Below are 12,326 nucleotides of genomic sequence, written 5' to 3' on the forward strand. Positions count from 1 at the left end.
GAGGGGAGAAAGCAAAGATATCTGTCATGCTGAGCTCCCCTGCCTTTCTCTGAGGCCAAAGCTGGCCTTCCTCCTCACAGAGGAAAGCCTTCTTGCTCCTGATGGCTCCCAGAGAGCAGCCTGTAGCACCCATTGCTGGACAGAGCAGCTTTATCACCAGCTTTGTACTACACATGGGGATACTGAGACATTTTTTTGTTCCCTCTCCCCTAGCCAGGGATGCAAATGGATGATAGCTGTGGCTGCCTGCCACATACCAGCTGTGGGGTGGTGCCTCCTCACAGGAAGGGTGGTGCAGGGCTTCTCATACCTTTTGCTTTCCAATGCAGATGCACCCTTGTCTGCTTGGCGGATGTGGAATTTGAAGTTGACCATGCCTTTGTTCTTCAGCACAAGAGTCCGGCTCTTCCTGGTGCCCTTGATCATGGTACCGAAGTCGGTGGGTGAGGCAGGCTCAACGCTGTACTTGCTGTACTCGGCTCTTGCTGACACCTTCAATGGGATGTTGGTGACAGCCTGGCCTCCTTCCCTTGAGCTGCCATCTATCACCTGTGTCCACAGGAAGGGAGGTAACCAAAGCAAAGAGGCCAGCCTCTACCCCAGTCCCAGCCTCCACCTCCATCCATTTACCCTCCCTGTTTAAGCACCTCCTCCAGAGTCAGATGCTCAGCTCCACTTAGGAAGCCTCCCAAATGGTTTTGAAAGGCTTTGTTTGTGTATGTAGGAGAGAGGATTCTCCAGTAAGGCCCTCCTTCCATTAGACACCTATCCTGTTTATGCTCCCAGAACATCGTGTGATAACACAGCCTGGCCCAGGCAGCTCACCTAGCAGTACAGGATGGGCTTGTTCTTGAGGACAATTTCACTTGTGGGGTGAAGAGCATCTCAATATTCACACCAGACTGGGAGGCAGTCAGCATGCCTGACTGAGGCTCAACAGTGAAGTGGGATGCCAAGTCTTGCATCCTGGGACCTGCATCCTTCAGCATGAAACTGGGGAGAAAGGGAAGGAATGGAGATCTCTGCAGTTAAAAATATAGGTGCCACCAGCACAGCCAGGACTTTGCATTGGACCAGAAAAAAAGAAATGGGAGAGTCCAGCTCTGCTCAGGGAATCCTGGATCTTGACAGAGAGTGCAGTCAGTCACGAGGTTACTGCAAGAAACCTTAAGACAAAATTTTTCATTCACTCCTTTACAGAGTCTCAGAAAGAGAAAGGAGGTGACCATCAAAGAAAGGCAATGAATCTCAGCATTTCAGTGGCTGACATTTCTGGGGCTCTCCTTTGGGCTCCAGCTGAGCTGTGAAGAACTGCTGGTTTGTGGCTGGATTCTCTGGTAGAATAATTGAGATCAGAGAGCCCAAGTTTTTTATTTACCATGAGGCAGCCAGCATGGAAACAGTTCTAGCCATTGACAGAGGGACAACACAGGCTTGGGAGCCTGAGGAAATGCTCACTACCAGGCAGCTGGACTCACCTGTACTCAATGTTGTATACCCCTTTGCTCTTCAGACTCAGGACTTTCTTCACATTATCCAGGACATTAATGGTTCCAAATTCCAAGCTTCCATCTGGACCTGCAGAAAACCCACAGAGCAAAGTCAAACATGGTTGCAGAATATACCAGGTCACAAACTACATGGAGGTCTTGGCACAAAACCCTTTTCAGCAAGTTTCCATTCTTGGAAGTGTTTTCCAGCTACTTGTCTACCCTTTCTCTTCCCACTCAAAATATCTGCAGGCTTAGTACCTAAGGAGCTTGTCTCCCATTTCCTCGCTTCCAAACACAAATCCAATTGCTTTATATGCTGTGCTGGGCCTGTGGGAGTTGCAACTGCCTGTTCACGTCACTGTTGTTTCAAAGCCCCAAAATCCAATCTGCACATGAAGCTGCACACTTCAGAGTTCAGAGGGGAGAGACTTAAGGCTGTCAGTGCGCTGACAATGCTTTATTCCATGCACCTTGCAGGGTACGTGCTTTATGTGTCCATGCCATCCTTGCATCCCATCCCATCCCATCCCATCCCATCCCATCCCATCCCATCCCATCCCATCCCATCCCATCCCATCCCATCCCATCCCATCCCATCCCATCCCATCCCATCCCATCCCATCCCATCCCATGTGCTTTGGTTGCCCACCTCCCAAGGTAATGCAGTGCACCTGGACTGCTTTGTTTGGGATGCATCCACTGACCTTCAGGGATGTCGATGCTCAGAGGAATGTCATAGACTTCTGCAGAGATTTTGATGTTTTCAGTCTGAACAATCCCCAGGATGTTTTCTGTATCTGAAACCTGAGGCAGCAAGAAACAGACACTGTTCATTAATTATTCTTTTGGTAGACAGCCTGACAGTCCTTGTCTCTGCTGGCTGCTTCCCCTACGGCCTCCCTGGCTTCACAAGCATTGGAGGACTCCCAAGCTTTACTGTTTATCTCATGGGCTGCCCCAGTGGGATTCTGCTGCAGTAAAAAACCCTATCAGCCCAACTCTGCACTCCCACAGCAGGGAATGTTGCTGCTAAAGCATCCTTGAGAGGCACAGAGATGTAAGAACAACCACAAGAAGTGTGAGGTTTCTCAGAGCAGGTGGCATTGACAACCTTCTCCAATCACCTAGCACCCTCTCTGAAATGCAGCCCCTAATCCACGGGGAACAAAATCCCAGGGGGAGAGTTTGTTGCACTATGCAAGAGCTTCAGAGAACGTCCAGGAGGAATGTAGAGATCACGCTGCAGTCTGTACAACCACACAGCAACCTTCAACCACTAACAGGGACAAGGTGGTTGTGGTACAGGCTCAGGATGCAGTGTCTGGTTATCTGGGGGGATGTGGACGCACTGCACATTCTGGCAAACGCTGTGCAGAGGCAGAAGCTGGGGTCACAGCACCCTTGTGTCTGTCAGGTGCAGCTCTTCCTGGCTCTGTCCCTAGCAGCACACAGCTGCTCACTGTGCCCCGCTCTGCCAGGCAGGGCACAGCCCCTCTCACCTCTAATTGGAGGCTCTTCTCAATGCTGCCAGGCTGCCCGGCCTTGAAATGCACTGTCACTTCAAACTCTGAGCAGGGATCAATGGTGCCGTTATCTCGTGACAAGGAGAAGTCCTCAGCAAGGTCATCCAGCCCACTGAGCTGCCAGGCCACGGGCAGCAGGGTGTTGTTTCTCAGGACCAAGGTCCTGTTGTCAGTCCTGCAGAGACAGGAAGGCACTTGGTGTCAGCTGCCGGATGGTGACACCAGCCTGGCCGCTGAATGCAACTTGGAGCAGCTCCATCCATGCCCTGGAAACCAGGGTCAAATGTTTTCTCTTTGTCACAGGTTTTGGAGTGCTTGTGGGATGACTGACCTGTGCAGAAGCAGCTTGTCAAAAGACAGCTCCAGGGGGCTGACCTCCAGCTTCATGTGCACCCCATGGCAGCACAGGCTGAAGACCACTGGCTCCGGGTTCTTCCCAATGCTGCAGATGAGTTTGTCTTGCAGGAAGCCAGGGGAAGTGGGGTATGCCCAAATGGTCAGCTCCTGGACACGGCCCCACAGGAAGAAATTGAAAGAGCTCTGTGTGTGAGCAGGAGGAGCAGCCCCTGGGAACTTCTATGGTGCCTGCTCTGCCTGCCCTTCTCCTACCTGCTTCTCCTTTGGTTTCAGCGCCATCCTGTGAGAGTCCAAGCGGAACATCGCTGCTTTCCCAGCATTCTCAAAGGAGAACTGGACCTCTATGTTCATGGGGGAGTTGTTGAGGATGGTTATTTTCTCCGAGTTGCTGGGACAGTTCTGGCACTTGTACCTGTCCACAAAAGGGGAAAAGGCTGCAGAGCAGACTGCTGCCTTTGCCACACACAGAGGAGAGCACCGTGTGCACCTGAGGAAGCAGTGCTGGAAGACCCTGCTCTAACAAACAAGTGAGGGAAATGGATCCCAGTCAGGGGCATGGCCGTGTGCTCAGCCTGGCCTTACTCTGATGCCTTCCCCCGGACTTGGTGCCTCCAGCCCAGAAGCCTGATGATGCTCAGGCCACTTTGAGAGTTTTTGATACAATGCAAATTCAAAGGTGCCCAGAAAAATAACAGTGCACCAGGCACATGGGTTCTTTCCCCTTCTTTCTTGGTGTGCCTTCCCTGCAGGGTATACAAAAAGGCTTTTGGAAAAAGAGTTTAGTTAATCTTTTTCATCAAAGTCATGAAACTGGTTTGAATTTCATGGGTTAGCTCAAGTCTGAGAAAGAAATATAAAGCATCAATTTTCAAGAGAAATGCAAAAATGTAACAAATGACCCTTCTCTCAGGTGTGGAAATGACTTTGGAGTGAAAGGGTAAAAGAAGCAAACACAAATCCCAGACCATCCATCAATCTGGCTAATGATTGTCTGCTATTTTAAACTATTTCGATTTCATTTCCTTGGGCTGTCAAAATAGACTTAGCCCTCCAGAGTTCCTATGGAGACAAGATCTGAAATATTATTGAAAAAAAAGAGTGACAGTAAAAGTAGAAATACACAATAGCTTCAATGACAGTGTGTTTAGGCAAACTTTATCCAGCAGTGAGGATGCAACGTTTTTACAGGAAAATGTAATTCCTGCTGTACGTTCCTCCTGATACCCATTGGCAGGTCAACCATAAAATCTTATTAATAAAATTCCAGATTAAAAAAAGGTTTACAAAACCATCTACAGAATAATTGCTTGATCAGGCTACTTGCAGAGCTCAAAGCATTTCAAAAATCACCATAAAGTTCATTTTCTAAGGGGTGAAGCTGAGATGTGGAGGGGGACAGAAGTTGCCCCCAAATCACTTTTGGACTGGCAGCAGCTTGTGGCTCTGGCCACCAAGGTGGCCACCAAGGCACCCACTGGGCAGGCAGAGCAGCTCCTCCAAGGCTCATTTGCCTCTTATCTGCTCAAGTTCACACATCTGTGGTCCTTCAAACCCATGTGTCTCCCAGGACTCTGCTGGGGACTGCCCTGGATTGTGCCACCAGGACAGCCTGTTCTCCCTAGGTGTGTCCACAAAAGTGCAAAGCCCAGCAGGGAGCACATACCAGTCTCTTATTTCCCACACAGCAGCGGTCCAAAATGGAATTGCTTTGTGCTCTCAACATATTCCTTGAAGATGATGTCATCTGCCTCCATGGTCTCCCTCCACTGTGGAAACACCAGCCTGGGCAGAGAAAGTGGGGAAGGAGAGCTATGAGATGCTCCAAGTAGGAAATGTAGTCAGAAAGCCAAAACCCTTCCTGGTGGCTGAGGCACCATCTGCCTTGCCAGCTCCAGCACAGGAGGAGGTGCTGGGTGACCTCAGGCAGCACGATCTGCCCAGGCAGAAGCCCCAGGGGTCAGCCCTGGCTGTGAGTTCAGGGGCAGCTGTGCTGTGGGGGCTGCCAGGGGCCAGCCTTACCGTGGGTCCTGGCTGATGCTGGGGTACAGGCCGGTGCCACAGCAGGGCAGCTCGTACGGGTGCTTTGTCTGCACGAGCTCAAACCTCAGTGTCTGCTCAAATTTCCCTGGCTTTTTGGTGGAGAAGTGGACCTTCAGTTTCACCTCACCGTGGGCAGGCACTAGCCACCGGTACCGTTTCAGCCTGGCAATTAAAGAGGAGCCTTCAGACATTGCTGAGGAGCAAACGAAACAAGGAGGGTGCACTCGCCATCCCGTGGAGGCACTGGCACAGGGTCACTGTGGAGCTGGGGATGATGGGCCTTGTTTGGCCAGAGGACCAAAGAAGCAGAGGCATCACTTCCTCCTGTGCGCCTCACCTGAGGAATTCTGTGGGGTTTGAGGCACTTTCCAGCATACTTTTGGACCTTGTTGCAGAGGAATCCTGGGGACTTCTCTGCTTCTCCTTTAGAGAGCTGTCTCTGCTGGCTGCTGTACCCGTCTTTGGTTGGCCCTCAGCAGAACTGCCCTTCACATTTGGGGCCTTGGCCTAAGGGGAGAGAGAAAAGAGAGGGAGAGGTGAGCCCTGAGACATCCCCATCCTGGAAAGCAAAATGAGGGTGTGTTCACCAACAGAAGAGAGAATAAATAAGTCCACCTGCCCATGGACTTGGTCTTCCTTATTGGTGTTTTGCCTAGGACACTCCTTCAAACTCAGGACTCTCCTCAAAGCAAGTTGATGGTTTTAAGTGATTTTTTTACCTCTTGTCTTACAGAACTGCTCTGTCTCCACAGAGCTGTCTCTTTTGTCCCATCCCTGACAGAAAGGAGACCTGCAGACACGAGGCCCCATCACATCTTCACTACCTCTCCACAATGCTCTTTCCATCCAACCTGTCCCCCATGCCCCCATCCAGCCTGGTCCCTGCCCTGGCACCACTGGAGCACCCACCAGATTGTCTTCCACAGCAGCACCTCACGGTGCCACAATGGTGAAGGGCTCCACACGCTCTGCCCGGCCCAGCCGCTCCTCTGGGTACTTGACCATGGAGAGCACAGCAGCAGGGGCAAGGGGAGGGCCGTCAGGATGCAGTCCCAGATGTTTCAGCATCTAAATCAGAAGAGAAAATCTTGCTTATACTTCTGTCTCCTCCATCCTTCTTCAAAGGCACTGGGCTTTTGGCAATGGGTTTTTTGACTTATATGAAGTATAAGTGCTTTGTTATGCCCAGTGGGGTGAGCAAGCTCCAGAGCAGAATCAAGAGCTACAAGTGGGACCAGGAGAGAAACCTCTCCCAAGTGACTCAGCGGAAGAAAACAATGACTATGAGCTGCCCTGTCCTGGGACTGTTTATAATGATTTCCGGGCTGGGAAACTCTGAACAGATGGGACACTTGTACACAAAGCACTCACACTTCCTGCCCATCTGAGGGATGGTGATAACCTCCCCATCCACACAGATGGTACAGAGCCATTGTGGAACATCATCAGGGGCCTGGACAAGGCTCTGTGCCATTATCACCTGGGGGACACAATGCTCCAGGGCCCACCACCACGGCAAGATCAAGATCTCAGCCTTGCAGGGTTTTACCTGGTCTTCTGTTGGCAGCTTCCCATCCCTCAGGATCTCCCTGATCATGGCCTTAGGATCTGAGACCTGGATGTCCAGGCATGGCACCCCAACATGCTTGTCACTGACTGCCTCTTCTGTAGCTTCACTTTGCATCCCCAGCTGAGATGACTGAAGACTCCTTTGGCCTACACATTCACGTTCAGGCTTCTTCACCTTCTCCTGAGGCTTACTGGTTTTTCTTTAGACCTTTGTTTTCACCTGAAGGCTGGGACTTGTTTCCCTTTTGGATCATAGGTAACTGCATAGTACCCTGAACTCTGTCCCAGGAGGAGAAAACCTCTGCGATGTTCTGCTGTGACGACTCGTAGATCTGAAACCTCAGGATCAAGTTCTCCATCTCAGCTGGGTCCTCTAGGATATTGGCTTCCCCCTTCTCTGGGGCTTTGGTTTCCTCCTTCAGGGCTTTTGTTTCCCTCTTCTGTGGGGCTTTGACTCCCCTCTTCTCTGGGGCTTTGGTTTCCTCCTTCCCAGAGGTTTTGGTTCCCCTTTTCTGTGGGGCTTTGGAGTCCCCCTTTTCTGGGGCTTTGGGTGCCCCCTACTCTGAGATTTTTGTTTCCTTCTCTTCTGGGGCTTTGGTTTCCTTCCTCTCTTGGGCTTTGGTTTCTTTCTTCTCTGGGATTTTTGTTTCCTTCTCTGGGTATTTGGTTTTCTTCTCTAGGATTTTTGTTTCCTTCTTCTCTGGGCCTTTGGTTTCCTTCTTCTCTGGGGGTTTGGCTTCCTTCTGTGGTTTTTCAGGCTGCTTCCCCACGGAGATACGTATATTTTCCTTCTTCTGCTTCTCTTCCTCCTTCTGCCTCTCTTCCTCCCCTAAGTCTTTTGTCTCCTTCTCAAGCTTTTGAGCCACCTCCTTCAGCTCCCTTCAGCAAACAAAATAGAAAACATCGCGGAGAGTTACCACCAAAAACTTGGGCTCACTAGTCCTGGCTGGCCTTGCAATTCATTCCTTGACCTCGAGGCCAGGCAGAATCATGAGACCATTTCTGTGGATTTTCCTCAACCCACAGAGGTTGGGAACATCCCAAGTGAGTGCCATAGTGGAAGAGGACCTCCAGGACCAGCCAAACCTACGCCTTGCTATCGTAAAGTCTCGACTGCAACCTCCCTCTTAAGGCACACCCAGACACCTCCAGCCCAATGCCAAAGGCTGATCCACCAGCTCTCTGTGCTGATGCCTGAAAACGCTCTTTGTCTCTTGATTTCCCAGTTTAAAGCAGAACACAGATTGCTAACATCTGCTTATCCCTCCTACAATTCATCCTCCGCTCATTCAGCCCCCTTCTCCCTGGGCACAGCCTGCCCCTTCATGTGAATAATCCTATCAGTCAGAAAGCAAAGGCTGCAGGAATCCTCTCCTGCAAGACAGGCTCCTGTCAGCCAGGTTTCCTGCTGGAATCAGCTGTGACCAAGCAAACCAGTGCTATCTGCCATGCAAACAATTTGAAGCAGCTTTGTCTGTCACCTCGCCATGAAACCAACTTCAGCCTGGGCTGAAAGGAGCCCTGATACACAGGCTTGCTTCAAGCAGCCTCCACTCCCAGCTCCACAATTTTCCTGTGAGTCCTGAGCTGGGCTGCCTTGCTGGAGCAGAGCTTGCCTACTGCTGCAGCAGAAGGGGAGCCTAAAGGACGTGAGCTTTTATGGGTGGTGTCCCACCATAAGGAGAACCTTGGCAGCTCAGCATTGCAAGGACTTCATCTGTGGCAGGACCAGGACCCTGTGCCCCACACCTGCCCATAGCACAATCCCACTGTTTTGGTGAAGAAGGGAGATGACAAAGAAGGCATAAATCAACATCATGGACTTGAAGAGACTTCTACAGGCAGTGCCAAGGCAAGCCCAGAGCCCAGCTCCCTGCAGGCAGCATCTAAGCCAGGAGGGCTCACCACTAAAATAGAGAAGATGATGTTCTAGCTCAACAGAAGAAGGTGCTTCCTCTCTTGGGAGCCAGGGAGCTAAGAGAGTGGCCATCCTTGTGTTGCTTCTGGCCTTTGCTATCAAATACCTCTGAGCTCAGAGTCCTTGGAAACCCTCTAGGGACCCTGAGCAGTAACCCATGGATGGCTTACTCACCCCTCCGTCTGTATAGTCTTCGTTTCCAGTATTATTTTATCCACTTCTGCTTTCTTCTCCTCAGGGAGGGTGTCATACTTGTCCTCATCCATTTGCAAGACATGTTCTCTGTTCCTCTGAATAGCTTTTTTCTGCTGCAGTTCTTTAAACCAGAGGAGAAACCATGAGTGACTGCAAGCAGAGCTGGACGCTCTGTGTCAGCTGCAAGGATTCACAGCCTTTCCTGACCCAGCCTATCATACCAGGAGATATTGGGGAGCTCATATCCCTGCTCCAAAATTCAGACAATCCCCCAAACTATGGCCGGGCAGTGTGGTTCTTGGGCTTTGCCTGGCTTAAGTGCACCAAGGCTGAGGACAGTCGTTTGTCACTGAGCTACAGCAGCTGGCACTTGTGCCCAAGATTTAATGTTAGAGATTAAGGCGAGTCTTTAAACCTCAGATCTCCTGCAGCTCTGAGATGAGTGCTGGTTACACCGAGGCAGAAGGTAAAAAGATTAATAAAAACATTTCTTACAAGCTCTGCTGCAAATCCAGATACACAGAGATATGGTTGAGGGCTTCAGAGAGATAATTTGAGAGGAGATATCTCACCTTCCTTCTCTGTTTGAGCTTTCTTCCTCTTTCTTTCAGCTTCCTCCTTGGCTTTCCAAGAAGCATAATCCTGATGCAGGTTCACCATGTAAATATGATGACAATTCTTGACAGCTCTGAGTACACAGAGCAAAGAAGATTCCAGGCTGCTTGCAAAGAGGGTCTCCAAGCCATCAAAGACCACTCCCTTGTAGCAATCTTTACCCTGTGAATAAAGGGAAGAGTAAGTCAGCCATTGCACACAGGGGGCTCGCAGCTGCACCGCAAACCCAGATGTCACCAGCCATCCTTGTTCCAAGTGCAGTAGCTAAGAGCAGCTTGGACCTGTCCGTGGGCTCTGCCAATAAGGGCAGCTGCAGCTTCCCCCAGGGCTCCCTGCACACAATCCAGCATCCTCCAGCAGCATGTACAGACCTCCTCCTCCTCCTCCTCCTCCTCCTCCTCCTCCTCCTCCTCTCCGAATTGTACCCCAGTGCTGTCTCTCTGGAGCAGGAATGTCTCCTTTTCCCCCACCCCACACACCTTCAGCCTCTCACTGAGGATGTCCACCAGCAGGTCCTTGGGCAGCACACAGCTCAAGAAGTTCAGCTCTTCCCCACCACTGCTGGTAATATTCAGCTGCTGCGGCGCAGGAGCAGTGGAAACTGTGAACTGCAATGTGGACCATTGTAAGGAAAAGAAACCACGGTGGAAAGCCCTGAACAACTCCCACTGCTGGGCTTGGAGCTGGGGTTCCTCCCTAGTGGAAACTAGAACAGCCCTGCAGTGCAGGCTGGGGGCTCCAGGGGATGGTCCTGGAGGGCCCATGCCTTGGCCAGCAGACACCCAAGGTTGCAAGCCTCCAGTGCAGCCTTCCAGCACTTTGTTCACTGCCTGCAGCCACACTAGCCAGGACTGCACTTTGCCAGCAAACCACTGAGAAGCAGTGGAGCTGTCTGCCAGAGCACATTCCCAGCCCAAGTCGTGGCACTATGGACCCACCTACCAGGCCGTGGCTGGCACAGAGCCTCCACTGTAAGCAGCCCCTGCTCATCTCAAAGACAATGCAAAGGTCCCAGGCATCAAACAGGGCAGATCATGTTTACCTTGGTGTCCTTTATGTTGGGTTTGCTGGCTGGCACCTTCTTTTGTGCTGGAGGGTTCTTGCCTCTGGCATCCTTCTTGTTGATTTTTTCCCCAGGGGCTTGTTTATTCTTGGTCTGAGCAGTGAGGTGAGGCTTTTTACCTGCACAGGGGACAGATGGTTCAGAGGGACTTTGAAAGCAAGCAGGCACCTTTCCCTACAACAGGCACAACCCTGGGAAGGAACATGGCACTTTTTCCCCAGTCTGCTGGGCACTGGGAGCACTGTTTCCCAGAAGCACCTCCTTCCCTGCTTTTCTTACCAGCAGGTAAAGCACACCATCCCATACTTGATTTTAAAGTCAGCACTATGTCCCTCCTAACAACTGTGCACACAGGTGACGCTGCTTGCACAGCAGTTCCCCTGCAGATCAAACCAAAGATTCGTCCTCCAGGAATAATTTTTCCATACACTGCACCCATCCAGCATTCTCCTGTGGAGACCTGCAGCCCTGCCCCACTTGCATCACCTGTCTCCACTGAAGCTAAATCCTCCTATGGGAAAAGTCCGGCTGGGACCCAGATTCTTTTCCTTCCCACCAGCTCCCAACCCAGCCAGGTTCAACACTGAGCAGTGCAAAACTTCCCCCTGCACCGAGCCAGGTTTGGCCTCACCCTGCAGAGCTCAGGGTACCAAGTGCCCAGGAAGTTTCATGAAAGTCTCCAGTCTCACATGGGGAACAGCCCAACGAGCTGTGTAACCTGACAGTGGCCATAGGTAAATCTCTGGAGAAAAGAGCTCATCTGGAGCATGTCTCTCATTAGAAATTCCTCTGGGAGGCTGTCCTTCCCTTCCTCTCACTTGCAAGGTTACACTAACAGTCAGTCTTCCTGTGGCTTAATGAGCCACTTCAGAAGACTTTTCTTTGTTAAAGTGCAGGGCAGAACTGCTGCCCACGAGGAGCAAGCTCAATTCAGCTTTGAGGAAATATAAAATACTTGGGAAAGAGACAGGTGTGCTTCACCACCCCTAGAAAAACAACCACATGCCAAGAATGGCAGCAAAAGGGGCTATAAAAGAACCTCTGACTGAGCCCTTAAAATTGATTTTTTTTTTTTTTTAGACAAGCCAGAGATGCACTTCAGCCATGTTCCCTAAGAGATTCAAGGACTGCAAAACTGCTGCTCTGAGTAAGCAGAAGTGGACATTCAAGGTGGGGTTCTCAAGCTCTGGGTCCAGCATTTCTCCTTACCAGCATTACCTTTATCTTTGCCTTTTGGCTCCATGGCAGCGTTGGTGCAGAGCTCCCGGGCACTGAGCCCTGCTGGGCTCCCATCGTTGGCCATGGCCTCTTTCACCACGGTGTCAATGGATATGTAAGCAGCATCATAGTACTGACACAGGCCTGCTGCTATCTCTGTCTTTCCTGAGAGAGAGAGGGGGATGCTTGGTGACACTGGCACAGGAGGCATTGCAGGGACAGGCCCTGGAAAAATCTCCAACAAGATTTCAAAGTTAAAAGGGCAGTGGGAAATCAAGTGTCCCTCCAGGGGAGGCCATGGGGGAGGCAGCTAGAGCGTGGGTACAAGCTCTGAA

At 51.1% G+C, this 12,326-nt stretch overlaps 3 protein-coding genes across 3 annotated transcripts in view; all 3 read right to left on the reverse strand.

The window, feature by feature from the left end:
* The window catches only part of LOC144247049 (axonemal central pair apparatus protein HYDIN-like), a 91,936-nt gene that overhangs the window by 20,396 nt on the left and 59,214 nt on the right, over window positions 1-12,326 (reverse strand). The window contains exons 40-49 of the mRNA XM_085589334.1: window positions 11,992-12,156; window positions 10,730-10,892; window positions 7,689-7,861; window positions 7,254-7,502; window positions 6,963-7,129; window positions 5,799-5,920; window positions 3,626-3,785; window positions 2,198-2,297; window positions 1,479-1,578; window positions 826-993 (exon numbers count right to left, since the gene is read on the reverse strand). Coding sequence (XP_085445460.1) covers window positions 826-993; window positions 1,479-1,578; window positions 2,198-2,297; window positions 3,626-3,785; window positions 5,799-5,920; window positions 6,963-7,129; window positions 7,254-7,502; window positions 7,689-7,861; window positions 10,730-10,892; window positions 11,992-12,156 — 1,567 coding nt within the window. The remainder of the gene's footprint in view (window positions 1-825; window positions 994-1,478; window positions 1,579-2,197; window positions 2,298-3,625; window positions 3,786-5,798; window positions 5,921-6,962; window positions 7,130-7,253; window positions 7,503-7,688; window positions 7,862-10,729; window positions 10,893-11,991; window positions 12,157-12,326) is intronic.
* On the reverse strand, window positions 2,783-4,183 carry LOC146766345 (axonemal central pair apparatus protein HYDIN-like). The gene is made up of 2 exons (XM_085589375.1): window positions 3,348-4,183; window positions 2,783-3,191 (listed from the first exon to the last, which is right to left on the reverse strand). The coding sequence occupies exons 1-2, from the start codon at window positions 3,401-3,403 to the stop codon at window positions 2,819-2,821; spliced, it is 429 nt and encodes a 142-aa protein (XP_085445501.1). The 5' UTR covers window positions 3,404-4,183; the 3' UTR covers window positions 2,783-2,818.
* Window positions 4,193-6,147, reverse strand: LOC146766346 (axonemal central pair apparatus protein HYDIN-like). The gene is made up of 3 exons (XM_085589376.1): window positions 5,751-6,147; window positions 5,393-5,575; window positions 4,193-5,155 (listed from the first exon to the last, which is right to left on the reverse strand). Exons 1-3 carry the CDS (start codon window positions 5,786-5,788, stop codon window positions 5,044-5,046), a joined length of 333 nt encoding a protein of 110 aa, XP_085445502.1. The 5' UTR covers window positions 5,789-6,147; the 3' UTR covers window positions 4,193-5,043.

Source organism: Lonchura striata, chromosome 11 (assembly GCF_050655825.1).
Source record: "Lonchura striata isolate lonStrDom1 chromosome 11, ASM5065582v1, whole genome shotgun sequence".
NCBI lineage: Eukaryota > Metazoa > Chordata > Aves > Passeriformes > Estrildidae > Lonchura > Lonchura striata.

Bases quoted from the DNA above. Each gene is read 5' to 3' on its own strand.
- LOC146766345 (XM_085589375.1), bottom strand. From the start codon at position 3,403: ATGAAGCTGGAGGTCAGCCCCCTGGAGCTGTCTTTTGACAAGCTGCTT. The intron at 3,192-3,347 runs GTCAGTCATCCC...CTGTCTCTGCAG, and splicing joins GACAAGCTGCTTCTGCACAG to GACTGACAACAGGACCTTGG.
- LOC146766346 (XM_085589376.1), bottom strand. From the start codon at position 5,788: ATGCTGGAAAGTGCCTCAAACCCCACAGAATTCCTCAG. The intron at 5,576-5,750 runs GTGAGGCGCACA...TTTAATTGCCAG, and splicing joins AACCCCACAGAATTCCTCAG to GCTGAAACGGTACCGGTGGC. The intron at 5,156-5,392 runs GTAAGGCTGGCC...TTCTCTGCCCAG, and splicing joins AGCATCAGCCAGGACCCACG to GCTGGTGTTTCCACAGTGGA.